This window comes from Triticum aestivum, chromosome 3A (assembly GCF_018294505.1).
Source record: "Triticum aestivum cultivar Chinese Spring chromosome 3A, IWGSC CS RefSeq v2.1, whole genome shotgun sequence".
NCBI lineage: Eukaryota > Viridiplantae > Streptophyta > Magnoliopsida > Poales > Poaceae > Triticum > Triticum aestivum.
The window spans coordinates 52,104,793-52,131,109 of record NC_057800.1 but is presented as its reverse complement, the minus strand read 5'-3'; the positions used below and the strand labels follow the sequence as shown (position 1 = coordinate 52,131,109).

General features: G+C 44.0%; 2 protein-coding genes across 6 annotated transcripts; both read left to right on the top strand.

Annotated features, from left to right (window-relative positions):
* The first annotated feature begins 622 nt into the window (after positions 1-622).
* LOC123060190 (uncharacterized) lies at positions 623-8,029 on the top strand. The gene is made up of 16 exons (XM_044482778.1): positions 623-924; positions 3,148-3,228; positions 3,328-3,474; positions 3,563-3,690; positions 3,803-4,078; positions 4,488-4,627; positions 5,675-5,763; positions 6,049-6,126; positions 6,202-6,267; positions 6,341-6,406; positions 6,510-6,629; positions 6,719-6,846; positions 6,933-7,208; positions 7,336-7,466; positions 7,567-7,602; positions 7,689-8,029. The coding sequence occupies exons 2-16, from the start codon at positions 3,156-3,158 to the stop codon at positions 7,789-7,791; spliced, it is 1,857 nt and encodes a 618-aa protein (XP_044338713.1). The 5' UTR covers positions 623-924; positions 3,148-3,155; the 3' UTR covers positions 7,792-8,029.
* A 14,551-nt stretch (positions 8,030-22,580) lies between these two features.
* LOC123060188 (uncharacterized) lies at positions 22,581-25,981 on the top strand. 5 transcript variants are annotated; one of them, XM_044482777.1, is made up of 5 exons: positions 22,600-22,805; positions 23,594-24,031; positions 24,144-24,327; positions 24,419-24,509; positions 25,650-25,981. In XM_044482777.1, exons 2-4 carry the CDS (start codon positions 23,616-23,618, stop codon positions 24,467-24,469), a joined length of 651 nt encoding a protein of 216 aa, XP_044338712.1. In that variant the 5' UTR covers positions 22,600-22,805; positions 23,594-23,615; the 3' UTR covers positions 24,470-24,509; positions 25,650-25,981. The 5 variants fall into 5 exon arrangements, with proteins under 5 accessions (XP_044338708.1, XP_044338710.1, XP_044338709.1 ...); XM_044482773.1 differs by lacking the exon at positions 24,419-24,509 and having other exon boundaries at positions 22,581-22,805; positions 23,594-24,046; positions 24,144-24,272; XM_044482775.1 differs by lacking the exon at positions 24,419-24,509 and having other exon boundaries at positions 22,583-22,805; positions 23,594-24,046.
* The last annotated feature ends 336 nt before the right edge of the window (positions 25,982-26,317 follow it).

Here is a 26,317-nt window from a genome sequence, read left to right as displayed (position 1 = left end):
AATCCAATGGTGAAAATGATTATAGATTTGGACTCACGGTTTTTTCCGAATGGATATAGAAAAATAAAACTCACATGTTGCGACAAGTGGCACACTGCATGCGTGTCACTTATCGCAACCTGAAGAGATGAAAGTGATCTTTACAAAGAATACTTCTAGTGATTTCGGCATCTCCCCTGTCTCTTAGGCTGGAGTATTTCTAAGAACAAAGAAAAAAGGGAGGGAGGGGTACTGCCTCAGCCCATCCCACTTAATCTCGCTTAGGATCAATTCTTTTCCCAGCTTAAAAAATAAGTCGCTCCTGTTCAATTTTCTTTCATAAGCTGTCTTTTTTTTTTCATCGAGACTTCTAAGCTAGTTATAAAATAACTAATTAAAAAAGTCTCAATAAACTCAGAGGACGACTTAAACTGGGGAAAGACAACTTAATTTTTAAGCGGGCGATTTGATAATTTGCCACCCCTTACTTCCCCTTTCACAATTTGCCACCCATTGTTTCAATGACGGGCGGGCCCCACCTGTCATTTTTAGGGGGGGCAAATTATGAAAAGGGGAGGTAAGGGGTGGCAAATTATCAAATTTGCCTTTTTAAGCCGCCCAAAACATTGGCCCTTAATCACCTTACCGCACTGCATCCTCGTGTACACGGTCTTCCCGAAAAAGAAAAGAAGACAAACCATCGACGGCTCCGAGCTCTCGCGGGGATAGGGTTTGAGCCGCCGCCCCTCCGGCCTGCCCGCCGGCGGCGCGCTGCTCTTCCGGCCGCCGCTCTTCTCCCTCTTCGTTCGCCGCCCCTTTTCTCCCTCGCCGTTCGCCGCCCCTGAGCACCACGCGGCTCGCTGGATCATTCGCCGCCCCTGAGCAGCGCGCAGCTCACCGGACCGATTCGTGCCAGCCCCGCCGACCTGAGCTCCGCCTCTACAGGTATGACCTCCCCTCCATCGTCCTCTTCCCCTCCATCCATTCTTTCTCTATTTTGTTCAACTTGTTAGCCAAAGGATTCAGATCCTTGCCATGATTGATTGTTAGTCTCTGTACATGAAAGGATTCAGATGTGATGTGGGACGAGAGCTAGCAACAGATGCGAGAAACTGAATCTGATTTGTTGAATCGTGCTTGAACCCAAGCCATTTTAGGAAGTAGAAAATGGAATAAGTACAACACGGCAAGAAAGGATTCAGATTTGTTGCATCGTGCTTGAAACCTAAGCCATTTTCTAGTTACAAGACTATGGAATTCTCATTTATTTCTTTTACGTGTTTGCCTTAACTTCTGTTTTACAATAGCAAGTCAAAGTTAGTTCATTTACGATGTTTAGGCGTAGCAACTCGCTGTTCAATCTATTCAAGTTGCCTGTCCTGCATATTTAGGTACAATATATAGGGGATTATAAGGACACAAAAACAGTTGGAATCAATGGAAGTGGAGTTAAATTGACGAATCTAATTCATAATCTCTGTTACTCTTGTGAAGACATTTACTGTTTCTAAAGCGATGGCACAAGTGAGATTACGTCTTACCAATAAAAAGCCCTCAACAAGGAAATCTGGGCATGCCAATGATAGTCAAAGGAGCCGAATGTAGTCCAGTTACACTTAAAATAAAATCAAAGTAACACAGTTGACTGAATGTCTGCAACAATGCAAACATATTGCTACGCTATCTGGAATTAATATTGTGTCTACCTTTATCTAATGGTCCTGCATAATATCATAAATGATCTGAAGTTATCTCTAAAGCATGAAGAGCTCTGAAAACTGTTTGGGCCTGCAAAATGTAGAGAACTAGTATAAATTCCGTGTCACAATTTGTACATCAGATAATGTTTTGTGGTGGCCTGCACCTTTGTGACAAGAATGAGGTACTGTTATTGTTGCCGAACGCTCTGTACACGCACTAAGCACTTAAGCAAAGAAAGAACAAAGCCACAAAGTAAGGTATTTTCTGTGAGGTCCTTAATTTCATCGAAACCCAATGCAGATGCTTGTTCTACATATAGTTCTTCTTCTTTTGCAGATGCTTGTTACAGTTTTGAAAACCTGTCACTCTTTACTTCACTAGGACGTGATTGCCGCCAGCACCTACCCCGACCCCAAGGTCGTCGGCAGCATATTTTATCTCATTTCACATTGAACTATGTTTAGATCTATCATATTTACTACAATGTGGATGCTTGTTGCTTGTACCATGTAGCAGCCTAGCATTGTACCAGTGTATCATATTTACTACTAGTGTATCATATTTGCTTGTACCATGTAGCAGCCAAGCATTGTATCATATTTACTGCAGTGTGGATGCTTGTTGCTTATCACGGTCGCACCTACGTGGCCTCTAAGTCTGTGAGAAGGAACCAGTTATACATTTGTTTAGTGGAATCCCGCTTATGCCCCAGCTAATCCACCCAAGTTTTACTGGGTTGTTAGTTATCACTTATCACCCACCAAACTTTGGTCGGACTAAGTGGGCTGTGGTGGGACGCCCAGTTTCAGTCCCACCTGCAGCCTGACCTGTCTCGATCCGTTGCGGCTCTCTCTCCCATGCGACTAGGTTTCACCCTCGCCACCGTTCCTCTCCCCGCCCCTGCCCCTGATCACTTCTGCCGCCGACCACGTCTATTGAGCTCCTACCCAGCTGACCTACGTTGCTGGACCCGTCTATCCCGTGTCGGCGCCTCCTGTCTCGACCTCGTTCCTGTCTCGCCGTCGTCCGGCTCACCACTGACTAGCTTCTATATAAGAGGCCTTGGGCGGGTTGCCCTGTCTGAACGTATCCACATTCAACAAGCTAGTCTACCAACTTCTATAGTGTTTGTACTGCTAATGATGACTACAACAACAACAACAACAACAACAACAACAACAACAACAAAGCCTTTAGTCCAAACAAGCTGGGGTAGGCTAGAGGTGAAACCCATAAGATCTCGCAACCAACTCATGGTTCTGGCACATGGATAGCCAGCTTCCACGCAACCCTGTCCATGGCTAGTTCTCTGGTGATACTCCAGTCCTTCAGATCCCTCTTTACGGACTCCTCCATGTCAAGTTCGGTCTACCCCGATCTCTACAGTCCTTAAGATCCCTCTTTACGGACTCCTCCCATGTACTGCTAATGATGACTAAATATCTTAATTTCTTCTTTCTTCTCTAGGTAGAAAGATGCAGATCCAGCGAGGGGATGTTCAACCTGGAAGCTCGAATAGAAGACGCAAAAAAATGCGCATAAGTAGCGGTGAGGATTGATTTTAATTTTGCTACTTTCTTTTCTGCAAGTATGATTTGTACTATAGCACTCGAACAGAGCTGTGTTTAATAATGCTTCCTGAATTAGAAAATATGATTCGAGTCAATCCTCTCGAAGAGGAATTCGGCACCTCAAGTGATTCTGGTGAAGGTGTCTGGAGGCTACTCAGTGAAGAAGTCGCAGCACACATAGATGACAGTGTTGTGTCGCTTGCTTCATTCCATAAAGATAACGGTGATTATACAAGTTAGCTTTAATTGCAAATCTGTACCTGATCATTAGTTGCTTGTCATTGAAAATTTGAAATTACAATCTTGTGCAGCAAAGTCGGTTTATTTTGCGTGCACGGGCATAATTATTGAGAGCAATTCAACTATTACAAGTTTCTTGACTTCGTTAAGTTTGCTTAGATCTATTGATGATGATAGCAAGATCTTTCAAGACATGATGGTTGGTACTGCCAATTTTCTGTGCTTTGTTTGTTTCTTGCTGATTTGTGATGATGGTAATCATTCTGCAAACTGATGTGTATTCATTTTGTGGTGCTTTATTATTATTGCAGATTGAAGTGCGCCTTCCAAATAATCATCTTTCAATGGGATGGTTGGAATACTATGACTTAAAATACAATGTTGCTGTTATCAGCATCGCGCCCTTCCATGTTTTTCGCGCAGCATTTGTAGATCATCAGCGGCAATTTGAGTCTCATAGTGAAGTAGTTGCTGTTGGGCGTTGCTTCGACTCAGGCAAATTAATGGCCACAACTGCGATGTTGACTGACAATGGGAAGAGAATTTACCGCGAGGAGCTTGCGATCTCCACATGTGAAATTACTATGGTGCACCGCTGATTTCTCTCTTTACTTTTCTGCATGAAATAAATTAATAATATCATGCTATCAGTGGCCAGTGGTGGAGCTACATTGGGGCCAGCCATTGCTGTGGCCCGCCCAACATCTGGAAATTAATACAGTATACATATACTTGTGGGGCCTTAGAACATGAGACCACTGCTTATTTTGTTCTGTTTGGCCCGCCCAGGACTGGGCTTCAAGCTCCGCCACTGTTAGTGGCTACCACTATATGCATTGAACTACTCCCTCCGTACAAACTTGAGTCACTTATTTTGGGACGGAGGGAGTATGTCTCTTGGGGCACTAAATGTATGCCTTTTTTCGGTTATGCAAATCTTGTCCAGCATCACTAAATTTGTGTGCTTACCTGAGCGGCACTTTATTCTTTTGCTAGACTGGAGTTGGAGGGCCCCTTGTTGATTTTAACGGTGACTTTGTCGGGATGAACTTTTATTCTAAGGAAGAGACTCCGTTCCTACCAAGGAATAAAATTCTTGAGCTTCTGATGCATTTTAGGAGAACATCCCCGTGCTGGTATGTCTTCTATACTCATGAGACACAGAATCTCTGATTGGCTTAAATATATATGCTTCTTTGTCCACTGTTCTGCCCCTCTTTATCTTTCCCTATTCGAGCTTACTAGTTTGTATTCACTTGGAATGTACATGTTTAGGAAAAATGAAAATGATGGAAAGTTCAATCTAGATTGCACGTGGTATAATAGTGGTCTCTTGCTCTTTATGCCGCAGATAAATTTGTATCATACACTCTTAGGCTAATTTACTATAAGCATCACCTCTAGTCGCATTCTATGCTGGATAACAACAGGTGTAGTCTAACCAAAGCAATTTCTTGATAACCTTAGAGCATCTTGGCTCCTTGCTGTGAACTTATTGTTCATGCTGGAATTTCCAGGGAGCTGACCACACATCAAGAAACATAGGAAGTGAAGTACTTGACAATAATATTGCACATCAATAGCCGATGTGGATTTTTTTTTACTTCATACATGGCTGTACTAGAAACCATGTTAAATGCCAAACAATTTTGAAATGTATGTGTGTGTGTGCTAATATGATGGCTTATTAGCTGTTTTGATGCTTTTGTAGCTTATAATGGCATTTGGTAGGTGATCTTCACTTGAGAGCATCTGCCTTTATAACAAATTGGTCGTTTGCTCCATGTATAGCTGAACAAGTAGCAGAGTTACCTTAACACTTGCATCCATATCACCTGTCCTGTCAGGCCCATCATACAGTTGCCATGTACTTGATTAGGAATCTGGTGTCCATGTTGAACCTATTATACTTATTTAAATGGAAAGTAGTCAAGGTTCCTTCAGTATTGATATAGTATTTTCAACATTTTCTCTGTTGTTGAAATATTTAGTACCATCTGGGTTCTATCCCTATTTTTCCCCATCCTGCCACTGCTTAACACTTCAGATTTATATATTTTTGATAGTGATGCATGCCTATTATCTACTCCCTCCGTCCGAAAACAAACTCACTCCTTAAAGACAGTTAAAATTATGTTTTACTCTTGTGGATTTACTCATGAGTATATCATATTTTGCTGCAGGGACACAAGTAAGAAAAGAGGTAGTAAAACTGAAAGAGGCGCAAGCAAGGCACAAATGTCTCCTGAATCTCACAAGTCCGATTTAGAAGGTAAGGGAAAAAAACTCACTCCTTAAAGACAGTTAAAATTATGCACCATCAGCCAATCCATCATCATCAATGTTAACTTTTTATGATCATCTGTATAATCCATGCCAGCAGTACACATCTTTAGTTTTAAGCTTGTCTTTATTATGATACTATCATATTATTGTCTGTGCTAATTAGTTCATACTAAGTATATGGATATGCTATGTGAGAATACACACCTGAACTGATAGTTCTTTTTGGTGTTCCAAGTTATGCTTATTCCTTGTTTCATCTTTTCCATTTTAGGCAGCTCAAGGCAGGAGATGAAAAATAAAAACCAGAAACCTACCATATGTACTATATGTGACCCAGAACTTAATTCAGGTTGGGTCACTTTTAATATTACATGTTGATTATTGCTCACGCATCGTCACTAATTGCTTCACCCTTTGACACTAGGACTTGAGGATACATTACTAGAGAGTCTGCCTTCTATTCGCCGGTGGCCATATGACTGGGGTCTTGGTGAGTCATTGCTTTCAGTTTCCTTCATAATTATTCATACATTGGTCGTCAATCACTTTACCATGTTGTGCAGTATCTTTGGATGCTAGAAGAGATAAGTTTAGGTCCCGTGGTTACCCCTTACCAGTTTTGGAGGACAGTGAGTTATTTCGTTTCCTTTTGGTGATTACTTTATTTGATTGCACATTTGACTACTCTTTTCAGCCCTCCCTTAAACTATTATGCCATGTTTCTGTAACTAGATGGCAAGCGTCTGCGTTATAGTTTTGAGGAGGAGTTTAGTGAAGATATCTGGAACAAACTCTCAGAAAGAGCAGCTTCAAATATGTCCCGAGTTGTTGTAGCACTCGCTTCATTCAGTGGTAATCGTATTGGTTACAAGCTTATTACTTGTGGTGTATTTTTCTTCTGTTTCATCACTAACTGATGATCTTAATTATTACTTCCGTAGGAGAAGCGAGACTTTTTGCTTGCACAGGTGTATTCATAGACAGCAATGGGTTCACCACAAGAGTTCTAACCTCAGGAAGTTTGGTTAGAAGTAATGACGATGAAAGCAAGGTTGCTGATAACTTAAAGGTTGTTATTCTGCTAATAATTATTTAAATACCCTTTTTACTCTTTCATTTGAATACTGCTTTACTTGCACCATATCATTATTGCAGATTGAAGTGCACCTTCCAGATAAACGACATGTCACAGGGATTTTGCAACATTACGATCTGCATTATAATGTCGCTGTCATCATCATCGAAAAACTTCGCTGTACTCGGACAGCAATTATCAACAATAAGGTTGAAACTGGCACTCACTCGCCGGTATTAGCTATAGGGCGTGTCTATGAATCAGGCAAATTAATGGCAGCAAGTGGGATAGTGATCAACAAAGAAAGTAAACTCGATTGCAAAGATCTTAGGATCTCCACTTGTCAAATCACTAAGGTACGGTGTGTTAGTTTCTACTACATTTATTTGTTTGGTGGAAGTATGTGTAGTTTAATCAATCAACATATCTGTGTAACTTACAAGCATCATGTTCTTTCTACTGGTTACTTTTGTCTTGTGCTAGGCTGGGATTGGGGGCCCTCTTATTGATTCTGATGGGAACTTTATTGGCATGAACTTCTATGGCTTGGAAGAAACTCCCTACATGCCACGGGATACAATTGTGAAACTCTTGGGGAATTTTGATGCAAAAGGGTATGTTTTCTATCATCATCATCATCATCATCTTCAATAAATTTCGCCTCTTGTCTTACATATTAACTAGTTAAAACTATACCTTTTGGTTTATGTGTAGGACTGCTGATTTTACCAAAGTTCCCGCACCAAACAGGTTTTTAAAATATTATTATGCATTCAACAAGACCTTGATTCAGATATGCACTATTCATGGACTTACTTATGATTTCATCATAACAGATGGCCTGTGCCTAAGCCATATTGGTGCTATCCGGTGTGGCATGAACGGAAGGAAGGAACAGACTTGCTGGAATTTCTTGAACGAGAATTTCGCTATGACTAATGTGAATTTTATTGCCATGCCTATATTGTCAACCTGCTGACCGAGTCGCTTGTGAAGCTGATCATGTGCAGCAAGCATCAGTCGAGTTGCTCTGTAAATTTGAATCCCTTTACTGGGCACTTTCATGTAGTATATGTTGTGCCAGCTAGTCAAGGCACTTACACAAAGACCTCTTGTTGCTTTATGTGTTAAACCACATGTAATCTATAAGGTGGAACCGTGCATCCCATTAGCCAAATCACTAGTTGCCGGCTTCTAGTAAATCAACATTTGGTGAAAAAAAGTTAAAACCAAAAGAATTATCGCCTTTGTGCATCATGTGTCTTTTTAATTATAAAAAATGTAAATGGGGCTCGACCTGAATTGAATCCTGGTCGCGAGGGGAAGCAAAGGCATAGCTAACCAATAAGCCTGCTTCCAGTTAATGGTTAGTAGTAGGATCGCGACCTCCTAGGGGCGATCAGAGCAGGTTTTCTCCGTTTTCTTTCCCTTTTCTTCTCAGATTTTTTTTCCATTTTTTTGGTTTTTTCTTTGTTTCTTTTTATTCATTCCACATTCTTTTATACATGATTAACATTTTATTCAGATATTTGTTCAACATTTTTTATATACTTGTTTAACTTTTTTATATACATAATCAACATTTTTTTAAATAATCATTAATTTTTTTCAAATACTTTTCAATATTTTTCAAATACTTGGTGTTAAGGTTTGTAATTCCTTATGCAAGCACGAAAGTCAATAGTCATGCAATGTGATTACATCCTACTTGTGATGCATTATTCGGTGTTAGTTATGCTTAATGCTCGTTAATGAGAATTTTCGTTTCTTGGTTGGTTGCTTCTCAATTTTTTTGCTAGCCTTCACTTGTACTAAATAGAAATACTATTTATACATCTAAAATCCTTAAACCTAGTTTTGCCATATGAGTCCACAATACCTACCTATATGCGGTATTTTTGTGCCGTTCTAAGTAAATTTGTATGTGTCATCTCTAATTTTTAAAATGAATTTCCTTTTTGTGTGTCCGTACCGCTCATGAAGTAGCGGGGGTGGCCAATATTTTTTCATGCTAGATGTATTATTCTTAAGATGAGTGTTTATTCACTTGTCATTGTACGAGAGTACGACGGCAATAGGGATGCCCGGTCCTGAAATAAAAAAGAAATTTACTTTATGTTGTCAAATAATAAATTCCTTAGAAAGTGCTGATATGGAAGGCACCCGTGGTCCCCGTGGATACAGCTAGCCATGGATTGTGAAAGAATGGTGAAAACATGAATAAATTTTATTTTATGTTTGAGAACCGCCTATGATGTATCTAGCATGAAAAGTATTGGGAACTATTCGATCGTTTCGTTGACAGCAAAAGCATGCCTCTCAAAATGTTTTATCTCTCAAAAAATTTCACTTTAAGCTCTGGCACCTCTACAAATTTTTGCTTCCCTCTGCAAAGGGCCTATCTATTTACTTGATGCAATTTCTATTTTTTATTTGAGTCCCCGTCTTCTCTTATAAAGCACCAACTAGGGAACATTATGTTCATACTTGTCCATTGGATGTAGTTAATATTTGAGTGTGTTTCATGAATGGATCAATGAATGAGCATGATGGGTCAGAGATGACTTAATTTAGTGTTAATATTTTAAAAGACATAGTTGCTTGTTGATTGCTACCTCTTAAGCACTGCGTTGGTTTTTCCTTGAAGAGGAAATGGTGATGCAGTAAAGTAGCGTAAGTATTTCCCTTAGTTTTTGAGAACCAAGGTATCAATCCAGTACGAGACTACGCTCGAGTCTCACGCATCTACACAAACAAATAAGAACCTCGCAACCAACGCGATAAAGGGGCTGTCAATCCCTTCACGGTCACTTACGAGAGTGAGATCTGATAGAGATGATAAGATAATATTTTTAGTTTTTTTATGATAAAGAGTAAAAGTAAGATTGTAAGGTAAACGGTAATAGAAATAGCTAGTTGTTGGAAGATTAATATGATGGAAAATAGACCCGCGGGCCATAGGTTTCACTAGTGGCTTCTCTCAAGATAGCATAAGTATTACGGTGGGTAAACGAATTACTGTCGAGCAATTGATAGAATTGAGCATAGTTATGAGAATATCTAGGTATGATCATGTATATAAGCATCAAGTCCGTGACAAGTAGACCGACTCCTGCCTGCATCTACTACTATTACTCCACACATCGACCGTTATTCAGCATGCATCTAGAGTATTAAGTTCAAAAGAACAGAGTAACGCTTTAAGCAAGATGACATGATGTAGAGGGATAAACTCATGCAATATGATATAAACCCCATTTTTATCTTCGATGGCAACAATACAATACGTGTAGTTTCCCCTGCTGTCACTGGGATCGAGCACCGCAAGATTGAACCCAAAGCTAAGCACTTCTCCCATTGCAAGAAAGATCAATCTAGTAGGCCAAACCAAACTGGTAATTCGAAGAGACTTACAAAGATAACTAAATCATACATAAAAGAATTCAGAGGAGATTCAAATATTGTTCATAGATAATCTTGATCATAAACCCACAATTCATCGGATCTCGACAAACACACTGCAAAAGAAGAGTTACATCAAATAGATCTCCAAGAGAATCGAGGAGAACTTTGTATTGGGATCCAAAGAGAGAGAAGAAGCCATCTAGCTAATAACTATGGACCCGAAGGTCTGAGGTAAACTACTCACACATCATCGGAGAGGCTATGGTGTTGATGTAGAAGCCCTCCGTGATCAATGCCCCCTCCGGCGGAGCGCCGGAAAAGGCCCTAAGATGGGATCTCACGGGTACAGAAGGTTGCGGCGGTGGAAATAGGGTTTTGGCTCCTTGTCTGATGGTTTGGGGGTACGTAGGTATATATAGGAGGAAGAAGTAGGTCGGTGGAGCAACGAGGGGCCCACGAGGGTGGAGGGCGCGCCCCCTGCCTCGTGGCTTCCTCGTTCATTTCTTGACGTCCACTCCAAGTCCTATGGATCACGTTTGTTCCGAGAATCACGTTCCCGAAGGTTTCATTCCGTTTGGACTCCGTTTGATATCCTTTTCCTTCGAAACACTGAAATAGGCAAAAAAACAGCAATTTGGGCTGGGCCTTCGTTTAATAGGTTAGTCCCAAAAATAATATAAAAGTGCATAAATAAGCCCATTAAACATCAACAAAATATATATTAGCATGGAACAATTAAAAATTATAGATACGTTGGAGACGTATCATTGATATGCTTGAGTATTGAAGTCTTCATGTCAAAACTAGACTATTGCTTTGAATCATCTAAAAGTCCAAATGTCCATGCTACAAAAGAAAAAGAATATGTGATGAACATGTTAGGAAGCATTCCACATCAAAAAATCTGTATTTATTATTTACCTACTCGAGAATGAGCAGGAATTAAGCTTGGGGACGCTGATAAGTCTCCAACATATCTATAATTTTTGATTGTTCCATGCTGTTATATTATCATTCTGGATGTTTTAAAATCATTTTATAGGAACTTTTTATCATTTTCTGGGACTAACCTATCGACATAGTGCCGAGTGCCAGTTGCTATTTTTTTGCTTGTTTTTTACTTTGCAGAATATCAGTACCAAACGGAGTCCAAACGCAGCATTTTTTTGGAGTTTCTTCTGGACCAGAAGACAACTTGGGAGCCAAGGAAGCACCCGGGGGAGGCCCGTGGGGCCCACAAGACACCAGGGCGCGCTAGAGGCCCCTAGCGCGCCCTGATGGGTTGTGGGGCCCACAGGGGTCTCCTCCATCACCTCTTCGCCCTATAAATTCCTAAATATTCCAGAAACCTTAGGAGAGTCGACGAAACACAATTCCAGCTGCCGCAAGCTCAAGAACCACCAGATCCAATCTAACATCATCACGGAGGGGTTCATCATCCTCATTGGTGCCTCTCCGATGATGCGTGAGTAGTTCACCATAGACCTACAGGTCCATAGGTAGTAGATAGATGACTTCTTCTCTCTTTTTGATTCTCAATACAATGGTCTCTTGAAGATCTATTTGATGTAATGACTTTTTGCGGTGTGTTTGTTGGGATCCGATGAAGTTCTAGTTTATGATCAGATCTATATCCATGAATATTATTTGAGTCTTCTTTGATCTCTTATATGCATGATTATTTATAGCCTCGTATTTCTTCTTCGAATCTTTGGTTTAGTTAGGCCAACTAGATCATTTTTTCTTGCCATGGGAAGAGGTGCTTTGTGATGGGTTCGATTTTACGGTGTCCTCACTCAATGACAGAAGGGGTAGCGAGGAACGTATGTATCGTTTCTATTAAGGATAACAAGATGAGGTCTATTCCTACATGAATAGATCTTGTCTACATCATGTCATCGTTCTTATTGCATTACTCCATTTCTCCATGAACTTAATACACTAGATGCATGCTGCATAGCAGTCGATGTGTGGAGTAATAGTAGTAGATGCATAATCCTTTCAGTCTATCAATCTTGGACGTGATGCCTATATATTGATCATTTCCTTGGATATCGTCATAAATATTTGTTCTTCTATCAATTGCCCAACAGTAATTTGTTTACCCACCATGTGTTATTTTCTCGAGAGAAGCCACTAGTGAAATCTACGACCCCCGAGTTTATCTTTTATCATATTGATTTCAGATCTATCTTTTTCCGCATTTGTTTTCAGATCTATTATTTCAAAAACCCAAAAATACCTTGCTGCACTTTTTCTTTCTTTATTTTATTTTGCGTTTTGTTCAGATCTATTTATCCAAACACACACTATTTAATCTATCTTTTTGTCGAGGAGGGATTGACAACCCCTCTTACGCGTTGGGTTGCGAGGATTTGTTCTTTGTGTGCAGGTACCATTTACATAGTGTTGCTTGGTTCTCCTACTTGATTGATACCTTGGTTTCATAACTGAGGGAAATACCTACCGTAGTTGTACTGCATCATCCCTTCCTCTTTGGGGAAATACCGACGCAGTTTCAAGCCACATCACGCCACCACCTCATCAACCGATGACGGCCGAAGAGGAGGAGGAGCTAGTGCGGAGGGTGCTCGAGGACTCCGAGAGGGACAATGAGAGGAGCCAGCAGGAGCAGTGGGAAGGCCTTAAGGTGCAGATGGCACTATCGGCCACCGACGATGTTGTCATCCCAGAGCATGAGGGGATGGAGGAGTCGGACGACGCGAAGCCGCTGTAGAACCGGGAGGCTGAAGGAAATATGCCCTAGAGGCAATAATAAAGTTGTTATTTTATATTTCCTTATTCATGATAAATTGTAAGTGCATCTAGTGCCACCCCTAGTTGGTTTTGGAGTATTGACGATAAACCTAGTTGAGGGACTAATGTGTTTGTGAGAATTGCAGATAACACAGGTAGAAGTCCCTCATTGATTCGGTTTTACTACCAGAGATGACCCCTAAAAATGTACGAAGACATTGAAGACAATGGTGGTACATGAAGATATTCACATTAAAGACTATGACAAGAGAAGACACCACGTGAAGTCTATGGAACTCGAAGACTTAGATCCTTCGTAGTTTTATTTCATTTGTGTTGAGTCATAGGAACCACCGTACTGTTAAGTGGGGTCCAAGAGAACCAGTCAGAATGACTGAAGTGATGCCTAATTCAAATCCTATGTCTTCGAGCGAAGACTATGAGAGCAAATCTTGTCCAGAGTCGGACAAGTCAGCTTTACTTATAGCCCAAGTAAAGTTGCCGTGTGAGTTCAAAATCTGACCGTTGGAACACGTGTCAGTTCCTTAGTGACCCAGGGTCATTTCGGACAAATCAGGTCGGGTTGCCCAGTGGCTATAAATAGTCCACCCCTACAACCATAAACGGTTGGCTGCTCAGATTTTAGTGCACGGCTTTTGTCGTTTGAGAGCAACCCACCTCGAAGCCTTTGAGAGAAAATTCCTAGCAAGGAGAAAAGCCCTAACCACCCAGAGCCAGAGTAAATTGGGCATCACTTAAGTCTTCTTGTCTGAGTGATCTGAAGACTTATTACACTTGAGGACTGTGCATCCTCCAGACGGTTAGGCGTCGCGTTCTGAGCATCCAAGAGACATTGTGGATTGCCGGTGAACGAAGTCTGTGAAGGTTTGGGAGTCTACCTTGAAGACTTACCAGAGTGATTGGGTGAGGTCTGTGTGACCTTAGCTCAAAGAGAATACGGTGAGGACTGGGTGTCCTGAGCTGCGTGTTCAGGACTGGGTGTCCGGGACTGTGTGTCCTTTGGTTTAAATACCTAGCCGCTCCAACCAGACGTACAGTTGTCACAGCAACTGGAACTGGTCCAACAAATCATTGTCTTCAACGTGTCACTGGTTTCATCTTCACTTCCCTTCAACTTACTGTTATTCATTGTGAAGCCATTGCATGCTTGCTCTATCTTTTGTCTTCACAACATAACTGTATGATTTGATTGGCTTCATAACTTCTTCCTACCCGATCCTTATTACACTACTGCTACTTGTCATTGTGAATTCACTCTACTGAATACTTGACCATGGCTTGCCTAGTGTAATCTAACTTCCGCTGCATAAGTGATAGGCATATCTGTACTGTTTGTCTTCATAACTTTCACGTTTTGAAGACTTTCATAAAAATCGCCTATTCACCCCCCTCTAGTCGATATAACGCACTTTCATAAATGTTTATTATTCATGCTAGAATTGTATTGATCGGAAACCTAAATACATGTGTGAATACATATACAAACACTGTGTCCCTAGTGAGCCTCTACTTGACTAGCTCGTTGCTCAAAGATGGTTAAGGTTTCCTAACCATAGACATGAGTTGTCATTTGATAACGGGATCACATCATTAGGAGAATGATGCACAAGACCCATCCATTAGCTTAGCATAATGATCGTTCAGTTTTATTGCTATTGCTTTCTTCATGTCAAATGCATATTCCTTCGACTATGAGATTATGCAACTACCGATACCGAAGGAATGCCTTGTGTGCTATCAAACGTCACAATGTAACTGGGTGATTATAAAGATGCTCTACAGGTACATCCGAAGGTGTTTGTTGAGTTGGCATATATCGAGATTAGGATTTGTCACTCCGAGTGTTGATACGTCTCCAATGTATCTATAATTTATGAAGTATTCATGCTATTATATTATCCATCTTAGATGTTTTATATGCATTTATATGCTGTTTTATATGATTTTTGGGACTAACCTATTAACCTAGAGCCCCGTGCCAGTATTTGTTTTTTCCTTGTTTTTGAGTATCGCAGAAAAGGAATACCAAACGGAGTCCAATTGACCTGAAATTTCACGAAGATTGTTTTTGGACCAGAAGAATCCCACGGAGCATCGGAGATGGACCAGAAGAGTCCCGAGGCCACCATGAGAATGGGGGGCGCGCCCTACCCCCCGGGCGCGCCCCTACCTCGTGGCCGCCTTGTGGACCCCCTGACTTGTTCCTAACGCCAACACCTCTTATATATTCCCAAACTCCTAGAACATAACCTAGATCGGGAGTTCCACCGCCGCAAGCTATGTAGCCACCAAAGACCAATCGGGACCCTGTTCCGGCACCCTGCCGGAGGGGGATCCCTCATCGGTGGCCATCTTCATCATCCCGGCGATCTCCATGACGAGGAGGGAATAGTTCACCCTCGGGGCTGAGGGTATGTAGCAGTAGCTATGTGTTTGATCTCTCTCTCTCTCTCTCATGTTCTTGATATGGCACGATCTTGATGTATCACGAGCTTTGCTATTATAGTTGGATCTTATGATGTTTGTCCCCCTCTACTCTCTTGTAATGGATTGAGTTTTCCCTTTGAAATTATCTTATCGGATTGAGTCTTTAAGGATTTGAGAACACTTTATGTATGTCTTGCATGTGCTTATCTGTGGTGACAATGGGATATTCACGTGATCTACTTGATGTATGTTTTGGTGATCAATGATACGTCTCTAACGTATCTATAATTTATGAAGTATTCATGCTATTATATTATATGTTTTGGATGATTATGGGCTTTATTAAACACTTTTATATTATTTTTGGGACTAACATATTAACCCAGAGCCCACTACCAGTTTGTGTTTTTTCCCTTGCTTCAGTGTTTCGCAGAAAAGGAATATCAAACGGAGTCCAAACGGAATGAAACCTTCGGGAGTGTGATTTTTGGAACGAACGTGATCCAGGAGACTTGGAGTTGAAGTCAAGGAAGCTTCGAGGTGGCCACGAGGCAGGGAGGCGCGCCTGCCCCCTGGGCGCGCCCCCACCCTCATGGGCCCCTTGTGGCTCCCCTGACCGACTTCTTTCACCTATATATATCCATATACCCTAAAAACGTCGGGGAACAGAATAGATCGGGAGTTCCGCCGCCGCAAGCCTCTGTAGCCACAGAAAACCAATCTAGACCCGTTCCGGCACCCTGCCGGAGGGGGGAACCCTCACCGGTGGCCATCTTCATCATCCCGGCGCTCTCCATGATGAGGAGGGAGTAGTTCACCCTCGGGGCTGAGGGTATATACCAGTAGCTATGTGTTTGATCTCTCTCTCTCTCTCTATATATATATGATATGATCTTGATGTATCGCGAGCTTTGCTATTATAGTTGGATCTTATGATGCTTCTCCCCCTCTACTCTCTTGTGATGGATTGAGTTTTCCCTTTGAAGTTATCTTATTGGATTGAGTCTTTAAGGATTTGAGAACACTTGATGTATGTCTTGCATGTGCGTATCTGTGGTGACAATGGGATATCACGTGATTCACTTGATGTATGTTTTGGTGATCAACTTGCGGGTTCCGCTCGTGAACTTATGCATAGGGGTTGGCACACGTTTTCGTCTTGACTCTCCGGTAGAAACTTTGGGGCACTCTTTGAAGTACTTTGTGTTGGTTGAATAGATGAATCTGAGATTGTGTGATGCATACCGTATAATCATGCCCACAGATACTTGAGGTGACATTGGAGTATCTAGGTGACATTAGGGTTTTGGTTGATTTGTGTCTTAAGGTGTTATTCTAGTACGAACTCTATGATAGATCAAACGGAAAGAATAACTTCGTGTTATTTTCCTACAGACTCTTGAATAGATCGATCAGAAAGGATAACTTTGAGGTGGTTTCGTACCCTACCATAATCTCTTCGTTTGTTCTCCGCTATTAGTGACTTTGGAGTGACTCTTTGTTGCATGTTGAGGGATAGTTATATGATCAAATTATGTTATTATTGTTGAGAGAACTTGCATTAGTGAAAGTATGAACCCTAGGCCTTATTTCCTAGCATTGAAATACCATTTGTGTTCACTTTTATCATTAGTTACCTTGCTTTTTTTATATATTTTCAGATTACAAATACTCATATCTATCATCCATATTGCACTTGTATCACCATCTCTTCGCCGAACTAGTGCACCTATACAATTTACCACTGTATTGGGTGTGTTGGGGACACAAGAGACTCTTTGTTATTTGGTTGCAGGGTTGCTTGAGAGAGACCATCTTCATCCTACGCCTCCCACGGATTGATAAACCTTAGGTCATCCACTTGAGGGAAATTTGCTACTGTCCTACAAACCTCTGCACTTGGAGGCCCAACAACGTCTACAAGAAGAAGGTTGTGTAGTAGACATCAATCAACTTGCGGGTTCAGTGACCTTGTGAACTTATGCATAGGGGTTGGCACACGTTTTCGTCTTGACTCTCTGGTAGAAACTTTGGGGCACTCTTTGAAGTTCTTTGTGTTGGTTGAATAGATGAATCTGAGATTGTGTGATGCATATCGTATAATTATACCCACGGATACTTGAGGTGACATTGGAGTATCTAGGTGACATTAGGGTTTTGGTTGATTTGTGTCTTAAGGTGTTATTCTAGTACGAACTCTAGGATAGATCGAAGGGAAAGAATAGCTTCATGTTATTTTACTACGGACTCTTGAATAGATCGATCAGAAAGAATAACTTTGAGGTGGTTTCGTACCGTATAGTAATCTCTTCGTTTGTTCTCCGCTATTAGTGACTTTGGAGTGACTCCTTGTTGCATGTTGAGGGATAGTTATATGATCCAGTTATGTTATTATTGTTGAGAGAACTTGCACTAGTGAAAGTATGAACCCTAGGCCTTGTTTCCTAGCATTGCAATACCGTTTACGCTCACTTTCACCACTTGTTACCTTGCTGTTTTTATATTTTCAGATTACAAATACTCATATCTATCATCCATATTGCACTTGTATCACCATCTCTTCTCCGAACTACTGCACCTATACAATTTATCATTGTATTGGGTTAGTTGGGGACACAAGAGACTCTTTGTTATTTGGTTGCAGGGTTGTTTGAGAGAGACCATCTTCATCCTACGCCTCCCACGGATTGATAAACCTTAGGTCATCCACTTGAGGGAAATTTTCTACTGTCCTACAAACCTCTGCACTTGGAGGCCTAACAACGTCTACACGAAGAAAGTTGCGTAGTAGACATCAAGTATCAGAGAGGTATCTCTGGGCCCTCTCGGTAATACACATCATAAGCTTGCAAGCAAATGACTAAGGTGTTGGTCACGAGGCGATGTATTATGGAACGAGTAAAGAGACTTGCCGGTAACGAGATTGAACTAGGTATGAAGATACCGATGATCGAATCTCGGGCAAGTAACATACCGATGGACAAAGGAATTGTGTATGTTGTCATAACAGTTCGACCGATAAAGATCTTCATAGAATATGTAGGAGCCAATAAGAGAATCCAGGTTCCGCTCTTGGTTATTGACCTGAGAGGTGTCTCGGTCATGTCTACATAGTTCTCGAACCTGTAGGGTCCGCACGCTTAACGTTCGATGATGATATTGTATTATATGAGTTATGTGATTTGGTGATCGAATGTTATTCGGAGTCCCGAATGAGATCACGGACATGACAAGGAGTCTCGAAATGGTCGAGAGGTAAAGATTCATATATAGGACGATGGTATTCGGACACCGGAAGTGTTTCGGGGGGTACTGGGTACATATCGGGTCACCGGAAGGGGTTCCGGGCACCCGCGACAAAAGATATGGGCCTTATGGGACAAGAGGGGAAACAAAACAGCCACTAGGGGCTGCTGCGCCCCCCATATGGGCCGCACCAGAGGAGAAGGAAAGAGGGGAAGGGAGAAGGAACGGGGGAGGGATTCGGCCTCTCCCTTCCTTCCCTCCTCCCTCCTCTTTCCTTTCCCCTCCGATAAATAAGAAAGGGGGGGGGGCACCGGCCATGGGAAGGCCCCAAGTAGGATTCGGCCTACTTGGGCGCCTCCTTGGCTGCCTCCCCTCTCCCCACACCTATATATATATGTGGGGGGGGGGGGGGGGGGGGCGCAGACGTACTATTGCATAGCCGTGTGCGGTGCCCCCTTCCATCATTTACTCCCATGGTCATATCTTCGTAGTGCTTAGGCGAAGCCCTGCGCGGATCACTTCACCATCACTGTCACCATGCCATCGTGCTGACGGAACTCATCTACTACCTCGACACCTTACTGTATCAAGAAGGCGAGGGACGTCACCGAGCTGAACGTGTGCAGAACTCGAACGTGCCGTACGTTCGGTACTTGATCGGTCGGAGCTAGAAGAAAGTTCGACTACATCAACCGCGTTGTCAAACGCTTCCGCTTACGGTCTACGAGGGTACGTAGACACACTCTACCCTCTCTTTGCTATGCATCTCCATGGATAGATCATTGCGTGCACGTAGAAAATGTTTGTTTTCCATGCAACGTTTACCAACAAAGGCATGCAGTGAAGACGGCGGTCGGGATGGCGGCTACGGCCGATCTAGGGTTTCAGTTGGAGTAAGTTTTTTTTAATGTTTTAAGTTTAATGTATGTGGATAGTTCGGCCATGAGAACTTTAATGTAATAGATAGTTATTGTTTAAATTGCTTTTTATGTCTTTTTTATATTATAATTGAAGTGTAAACTCGAACGCGTTTGCCAAATGCAACGGGCCGTTAGGTGCACCGATTGGCGGATGACTGCAAATGGACACTCGTGTCTGTTTTGCTGACGCAAACAGAAATCTAGACAAATCAGGCGTCCATTTACGGTCGTGCGCCTAAGAGCAACTCCAACGCGGTGATCCAAATCGTGTCTGTTTTTTCTTGCATTTTGTCCATTTGAATTGGCCAAGCGAACGATATTGTCCGCCTTTTGTTTTGGGTCGACCTGTGCGCCCAACGCGAGCGTACCCATTTTGAGCGGAAATAGCCTATTCTTTTGAAAAAAACAACAAGAGCCGTCGAGGCTTCTGCGGTCGCTGGTCGAGATGAACGGCGCATGCGTGCCTTCGCTTGCGGGGACGAGCGTTGTTGCGGAGGAGCTCCTGCGCCTGGTCCGCTCGCCGGTTGTCACGGTGGTGGTGGAGCCGGCGACGGACGTGCCCGCCACGGCCGAGGTGCTGCGGGGCACCGGGGTCATGTACCGGCACCTAGCCTTCTGGCCCGAGGAAAACTACACCATCGCCGCCGCCAAGGCCCATGTGTAGTGCAACATTCTGCTCTCGCATGTCGAGAAGCACCACCGGAGTCGCCCACTTCTTCATTGAGATTTGCCAGATCGAGTGAGTACTACCACTAGCACGACGAGATCCGCCGGCGGGGACGGGCGCCTCCGGCCGCCTACCTCCGCGCGGACCTAGCGGAGCGGTGCCACACCGCTGGAGGACACTGAAGGAAGCGCTGCCACGTCATTGGCTCATGGCGGGAGGGTGGGTGGTGGGCCAAGGGGGAGAGAAAAGAAGAGGAGATATGAAATGGGGAAGGTGGATGACAGATGGGCCAGGCCGGACCGAGGCGAACGCAGGAAACATCTGGTTTGTGCCCGCCTCCGACCCAAATGACCTAAATTTGTGATGGAAATGGATTCGAGTAGATACAAAATGGACACAAAATGGGAATGATGGGTCACTGTGTTGGGCATTAATTTTTGGCCAGTCAGACACAGACGGACGCAAGCGGACCAAATGGGTCGCTGCGTTGGAGTTGGTTTGTCAGAAGTGCAACCGGGTGAAAGTTATGCCTCTCAGAGCTACTCCAACGCAGGTACCCATTTCGTCCTCCGCCGTCCGTTTGGGTCGGCACGGACAAAAGTGGAGACCCAACGCGCCGACCCATTCACAAACTGCATTCGTGCCGACCCATTTGCGGTAGAAATGCGTTGGCACGGACGCGAAGCGAACGCCTCGCACGCCTTCTCGATGTCCGTTGCGTCCCCACCTGACAGCCGTCCAACCTTCGTGGCCAGCTTAATTTATGACGACCGTGCACCTCAGGCCCACACGTCAACGACGGCGGTCGACCTTTTTTAATCCGAGAGTGCGGGGGGGGGGGGGGGGGGGCATCCTCATCCGCTCTAGAAGCCCCCCCGTCCCCATCCCGCCACCCTCTACTCCCTCGTCGGCGGCAACCCTATCCACCCCTCTCCCCTGTCGTCTCCCTGCAAGGATGGGTTTCTTCTCCAGCAAAGACAAGGGCAAGGACCCCGCCTCCGCCTGCGTCTTCTCGCTGGCTGAGGCAGCGCGTGAGTGTCCCAGTGCACCAGACGAAGTGACACTGGGAGAACCGCGTCCCTCTCGCCTACCTCAATGTCACTCTGCCTCCGGAGAGGATCCCAGTGCCGGTGGTGCCGCGGTGGGCGAGGGTGCACACGGAGGAGGTGTGGCGCCAGCGGGTGCTGCTGACGGCGGAGCAGCGCCGTGACTCCGCCTACGACGTCGACTCGCCTTATTGGGCACGTTGATTCGCCTCCGAGCACGAGGAGGCCAGGCGGCACGGCGTCCACGTCGTCTCGCATGGTTCCCCGTCGACGCCCTCGTCGTTCGCGACGAGGACCAGGCGACTGTCCTTCGAGAGAGCGAGGAGGAGGAGCGGCGCAAGGAGGAGGAGGAGGACGAGGCGCGCATGGCGGAGGCCATGGCGCTGTCCGCGGCCGACGACTACATCGTGCCACCGCTGGCCCCGCCGTCCCTGCCAGGGCTGAGCCGGAGCCGACCCCCATCGAGCGTTATTCCTGGACCGGGGTAGTGCGCGAGTGGGTCAACATGCCGCCGATCTGGATGCGGGCGATGGAGGGGCAGGAGCGCGCCTACCCCGAGCAATGGCGCCAGCGAAGGCTGGCCGAGGAGCGTCGCGAGGGCGAGTACCTCGAAATGCTTGAACGCGACGCCGAGGAGGAGCGCCGCGAGGTAGAGAAGGAGGCGCGCCGTGCCCACCCCGAGGCGGCACAGCCCCCGACGGACGACATCGCCAGACTCTGGAATATGGCGGTCCTCTGGGCCGGCCCGGCGCCGACATTGATCGACCTCACTAGCCCCGACGGCGACGAAGACGACGCCTAAGGTAGCGTGCCGCCTCGTAGTTTAGTTTTAATTAATGTTTTAGTTGATGTAATGTGGACGCGTGGACTCTCGCCGGCCTTTCTGGCCGGCATTAATGTTTAATTAATATCTTTCTATTTTTGAAATAATTGTGGTCTATTTTTTTCACGTGAACTAAAAATTGGATCGCGTCAGCGTTGGGCGTGTGCAACGGACAAAAAGCGGACAGAATGGCCGTCCGTTTGGGTCGGCACGCATTGGAGTTGCTCTCACTAAACCGAAATTGCGTGAAAAATCTTAATCAAACACACACAGCCCAGCGTCCGAGCTCCATGCCATTGCTTGTGATTGATTCTGGTGGTCAAAGGAGAGGCCAGACCACTTTCAGCCCCGTCTTCCCGAAGCGGCAATGGATGGAGAGCTCTTTACCCGGTGCAGTACCCGGGCTTCCTTATGTGGCTTCGGTCCACCTGCTCGTCCTTGCCCCGGCCACAGAGGGAATCTCGCCGGCCGGCACACATCTCCCTAATGCCCATCCACCCGTCTCCATCCCAATAATGCACCCTTCGTCTCTGTCTCAGTAGTGCTAGCAGCTCCGTCCCTGACATCTCTCCCAGCCGGCTCTGCGCCACGGCATTCCCGTCCGGCCGCCGCCAACGCGCGCCTCCGGCGATTGTGTGCCGGTAAGTCCCCGCCCCTGTATGCCTAATCCATGTGCGTAGTCACTACTCAGTAGCAGGAAGGTTACCCAGTCACCGTAGCAAATCGATCGACCAGGACCTGGCCTGCAGTTCAAACCATGGACGACCATGGCATGGCACCGCTCCTCACTGACAGAGGACGCGCCGTGAGCGCCCCCGCGCGTGCTCCCCTGCCCCCTTCTCCAACCCTTCTCCGCCCGCACTTCAGATCTAGGCATCTAGCCCATACACATGTATCGTGCTCTTGCCAAGTCGCCGGCTTTGGTGCCCTTGCCAAGTCGCCGGCTTTGCCATGTCAGTAGAAGCTACTCCCTCCGTTCCAAAATAGATGACCCAACTTTGTACTAACTTAGTACAAAGTTGGGTCATCTATTTTGGAACGGAGGGAGTAGCTAGCAAGCACAAGCTGCTACACCCTAGCCTAGATAGTCGCTGGAGTAGTACAGATGTTGTCGGGCCATGGGCAAGGTGTCCGCCTCTTCAATCTCTTTGCAACCAAATGAAGCATTCGCTGCTTTTCGCTAACCACGACATGCATGGTGTCCGAACAAGGAGTTACCAGGAGGCTACATCTGCTAATTAATCAGAAACATAGTGTCTAATTCTTCCGATCCTTCCTGTTTTCCCATCCATGCATGAAACAGATAGACACCTCACCTGAATTCAATAGATATCTGTATGTACACTACTTTTACTACTAATTGTACGTACATCATTCATGGATGCTAATTTGATGCATCGGTTGTTTGCTACTTCTGGTTTTGTTACAGGTTCACACACGCAGACGCAGACATGGCTGGTGGGGTTGAATCTCAGTGGTCCATACGTGTGTTTGAAAGATTTGAGCGTTCTGTGGTGCGACTGAACCATGGAGGTCTTTTTCTTGGCACCGGCTTCGTTGTTTACTGGGACGAGTCCCGGGCGTGCCTCATAATAACATGCCATCATGTTGTTTCGCGTGTACCGATGAGTGAAATCCTGGATGCTTACTTCTCTGGGAACACTATACCATCTGCTGTGCGCATAGTTCGTCGCGGCAACGACATCAAAGACCTTGCTTTGCTTTGGGTCCAACGCATGTCTAGCCAAGTCACCAGACCTCCCGTTGTTATGGACTTCTTCCAGCATCCAGTGGCACCGGGATGGGACGTTGTTCTGCTTGGCTATAACGTTTTGCGTAATAATTTTATCCTGGAGCCCTCAACCTGGTCTGGCCGAATCATGCAATTAACCTGCTTATTACTCCTACTATTCAATTCCCTTTTACCTCTGCATGTCATGCCTGGGTTGAGCTAGCTAATTGTTGTCTGTTTAATGCAGTTCCCCGTCAACCAATACACATATCAAATATAGTTGCACAAGCACTGGAGGCATGTCTGGGTCACCTATTGTCCTGGCAGGAGTAAACAAAGTCGTTGGGGTGCATTTCATGAGCAGTGGATCGACTGGGTATGCGATTTGCACCCAAGCTATAAGAGAATACTTAGAAGAATATTTACACATGGTAAACCCTCAAGTTGGAATACGATTAATTTTGGTAGAACATTAGGGTATAATGATTTTTTTTGCTTATTTATTTCATATATTTGCTATAGGACAACCTATCGATCCATGAGCTGCTTGCCATAGCTGCTGAAGCAACATGAAGCAGTGCAACAGGGTTCGAATCAATGAGAAGTTAGCTAGGTAAATGATGATCTCTTTCCCAAAATGCTCCTTTCCAGCAATAATGGACACTTAGATACTTACTTAGGCCTCCTTTGGTTCATAGGATTGGAAAATCATAGGAATAGGAAAGTCATAGGAAATGAGATGACATGCATCTCAAATCCTATGCATAGGAATAGAAAAAGAGATGCCCTTTGATTCACACCATAGGATTTTTTCCATTGAGTCTAGGCTAATGTTTGTTTTCCTATGAAATGTGGAGGATAGGAAGAATTCCTCCATAGGAATAGGATTTCATTCCTACAAACCAAAGAGCTCTGAAGGAATTTTTCCTATAGAAATCCTATCCTATGAAAATCCTATAAAATTCCTCCAAACCAAAGGAGGCCTTAGTAGTTCCATTCAATTAATTGCTACTTCGTAGTAGCATTGTAGTAGTTGAGATATTTCTTCCCAATGACTCCTTTGCACTAGGATTGAACTAGAATTTCCTGTTGACTGCTCTTAGGCATATTCATATGCTATTTTTATGGCACAACCAAATAAAATTTTAATTGTGGTACGGTATCAATCCTACGTTTATGTTTTAGCTGATCCCACAAATCAAGGAGTCTTGCATACTTCGCCGCAAAAAAAGGATCGTATACTAATTTAGTTGATGTACCAGCATCTCTTTGCAAGTCAAGAAAATAAGCAAAAACATGCACTCCATTTTGTAAGTTAATATGAGACCTATATAAGTGGTCATGCATATGCCTTGAACATGAGTATAATATATACTTAGCTGTGAAAAAATAGCATCATTATATTCTTACATTGGACTGTACAGTTGTACTTTCATAAAATTTACTCTTTAATTAATCCCAAATTTTATTAGTTTGTACTACCTCCGTTCCTAAATATTTGTCTTTCTAGAGATTTCAAATGGTTACCACATACGGATGTATATAGACATATTTTAGAGTGTAGATTCACTCATTTTGCTCCGTATGTAGTCACTTGTTGAAACCTCTAGAAAGACAAATATTTAGGAACGGATGGAGTACATAACAGCTAGCTCTAGTTTTAATTAGGAATTGAATATACACTGGAATTTTGTTTGTCGTTTTCATGAACATGAAACATGTTTTCTGATCAAATGTACACTTTGGTTTGCAGAGAGCAGCTGGAACACTGGATGTTAGCTTGGGGATGCAATATGAAAGGGGGTTTTGTTTGCAGAGAGCAGCTGGAACACTGGATGCGAACTTGGGGATGCAAGATGAAGGTGATCGGAGATGATCGTGGGTGCAATTTGCACAGCAGCGTAGTTCTAGACTTCCTAGCTAGTTGTAGTAGTATGCTTTATTGTTGAAGACTCTGAAATGCTTAGTTCCTGATAGTTCGTTGGCGTGTGCGCATACATTTCAGATGTTGCTGCAGTTTGGACTTTGGATTATATATGTGGCTATGTTTCCTTAACATGTTAGAGCAAACATGGTTGAACTGCTGTTGACTCGTTTAGCTATATATTGCAGTTCAGTGCCTTCTTTTACGAAATTAGATGGACAGCGCACGTACGTGGCAGGGCCTAGCATACAATGACCTGATAATATATCTCCATGTACAACAATATATGCAATTTTACAGCTGTATGTGGATAGTACATTCTTGACATTCAGCCAAATCATCAAAACAGACAATGTAAACCACAAATTAAGCTGAAATGCCTGCATGCGGTTTTGCCTTCTTGTTGCAACGCCAGGTCAGTCTCTGCCAACAACAGAACACATTGTTGGCGGTGTTGGTCGATGCAGAGACTTGATTGAAGAACTGTGCTTTTGCTC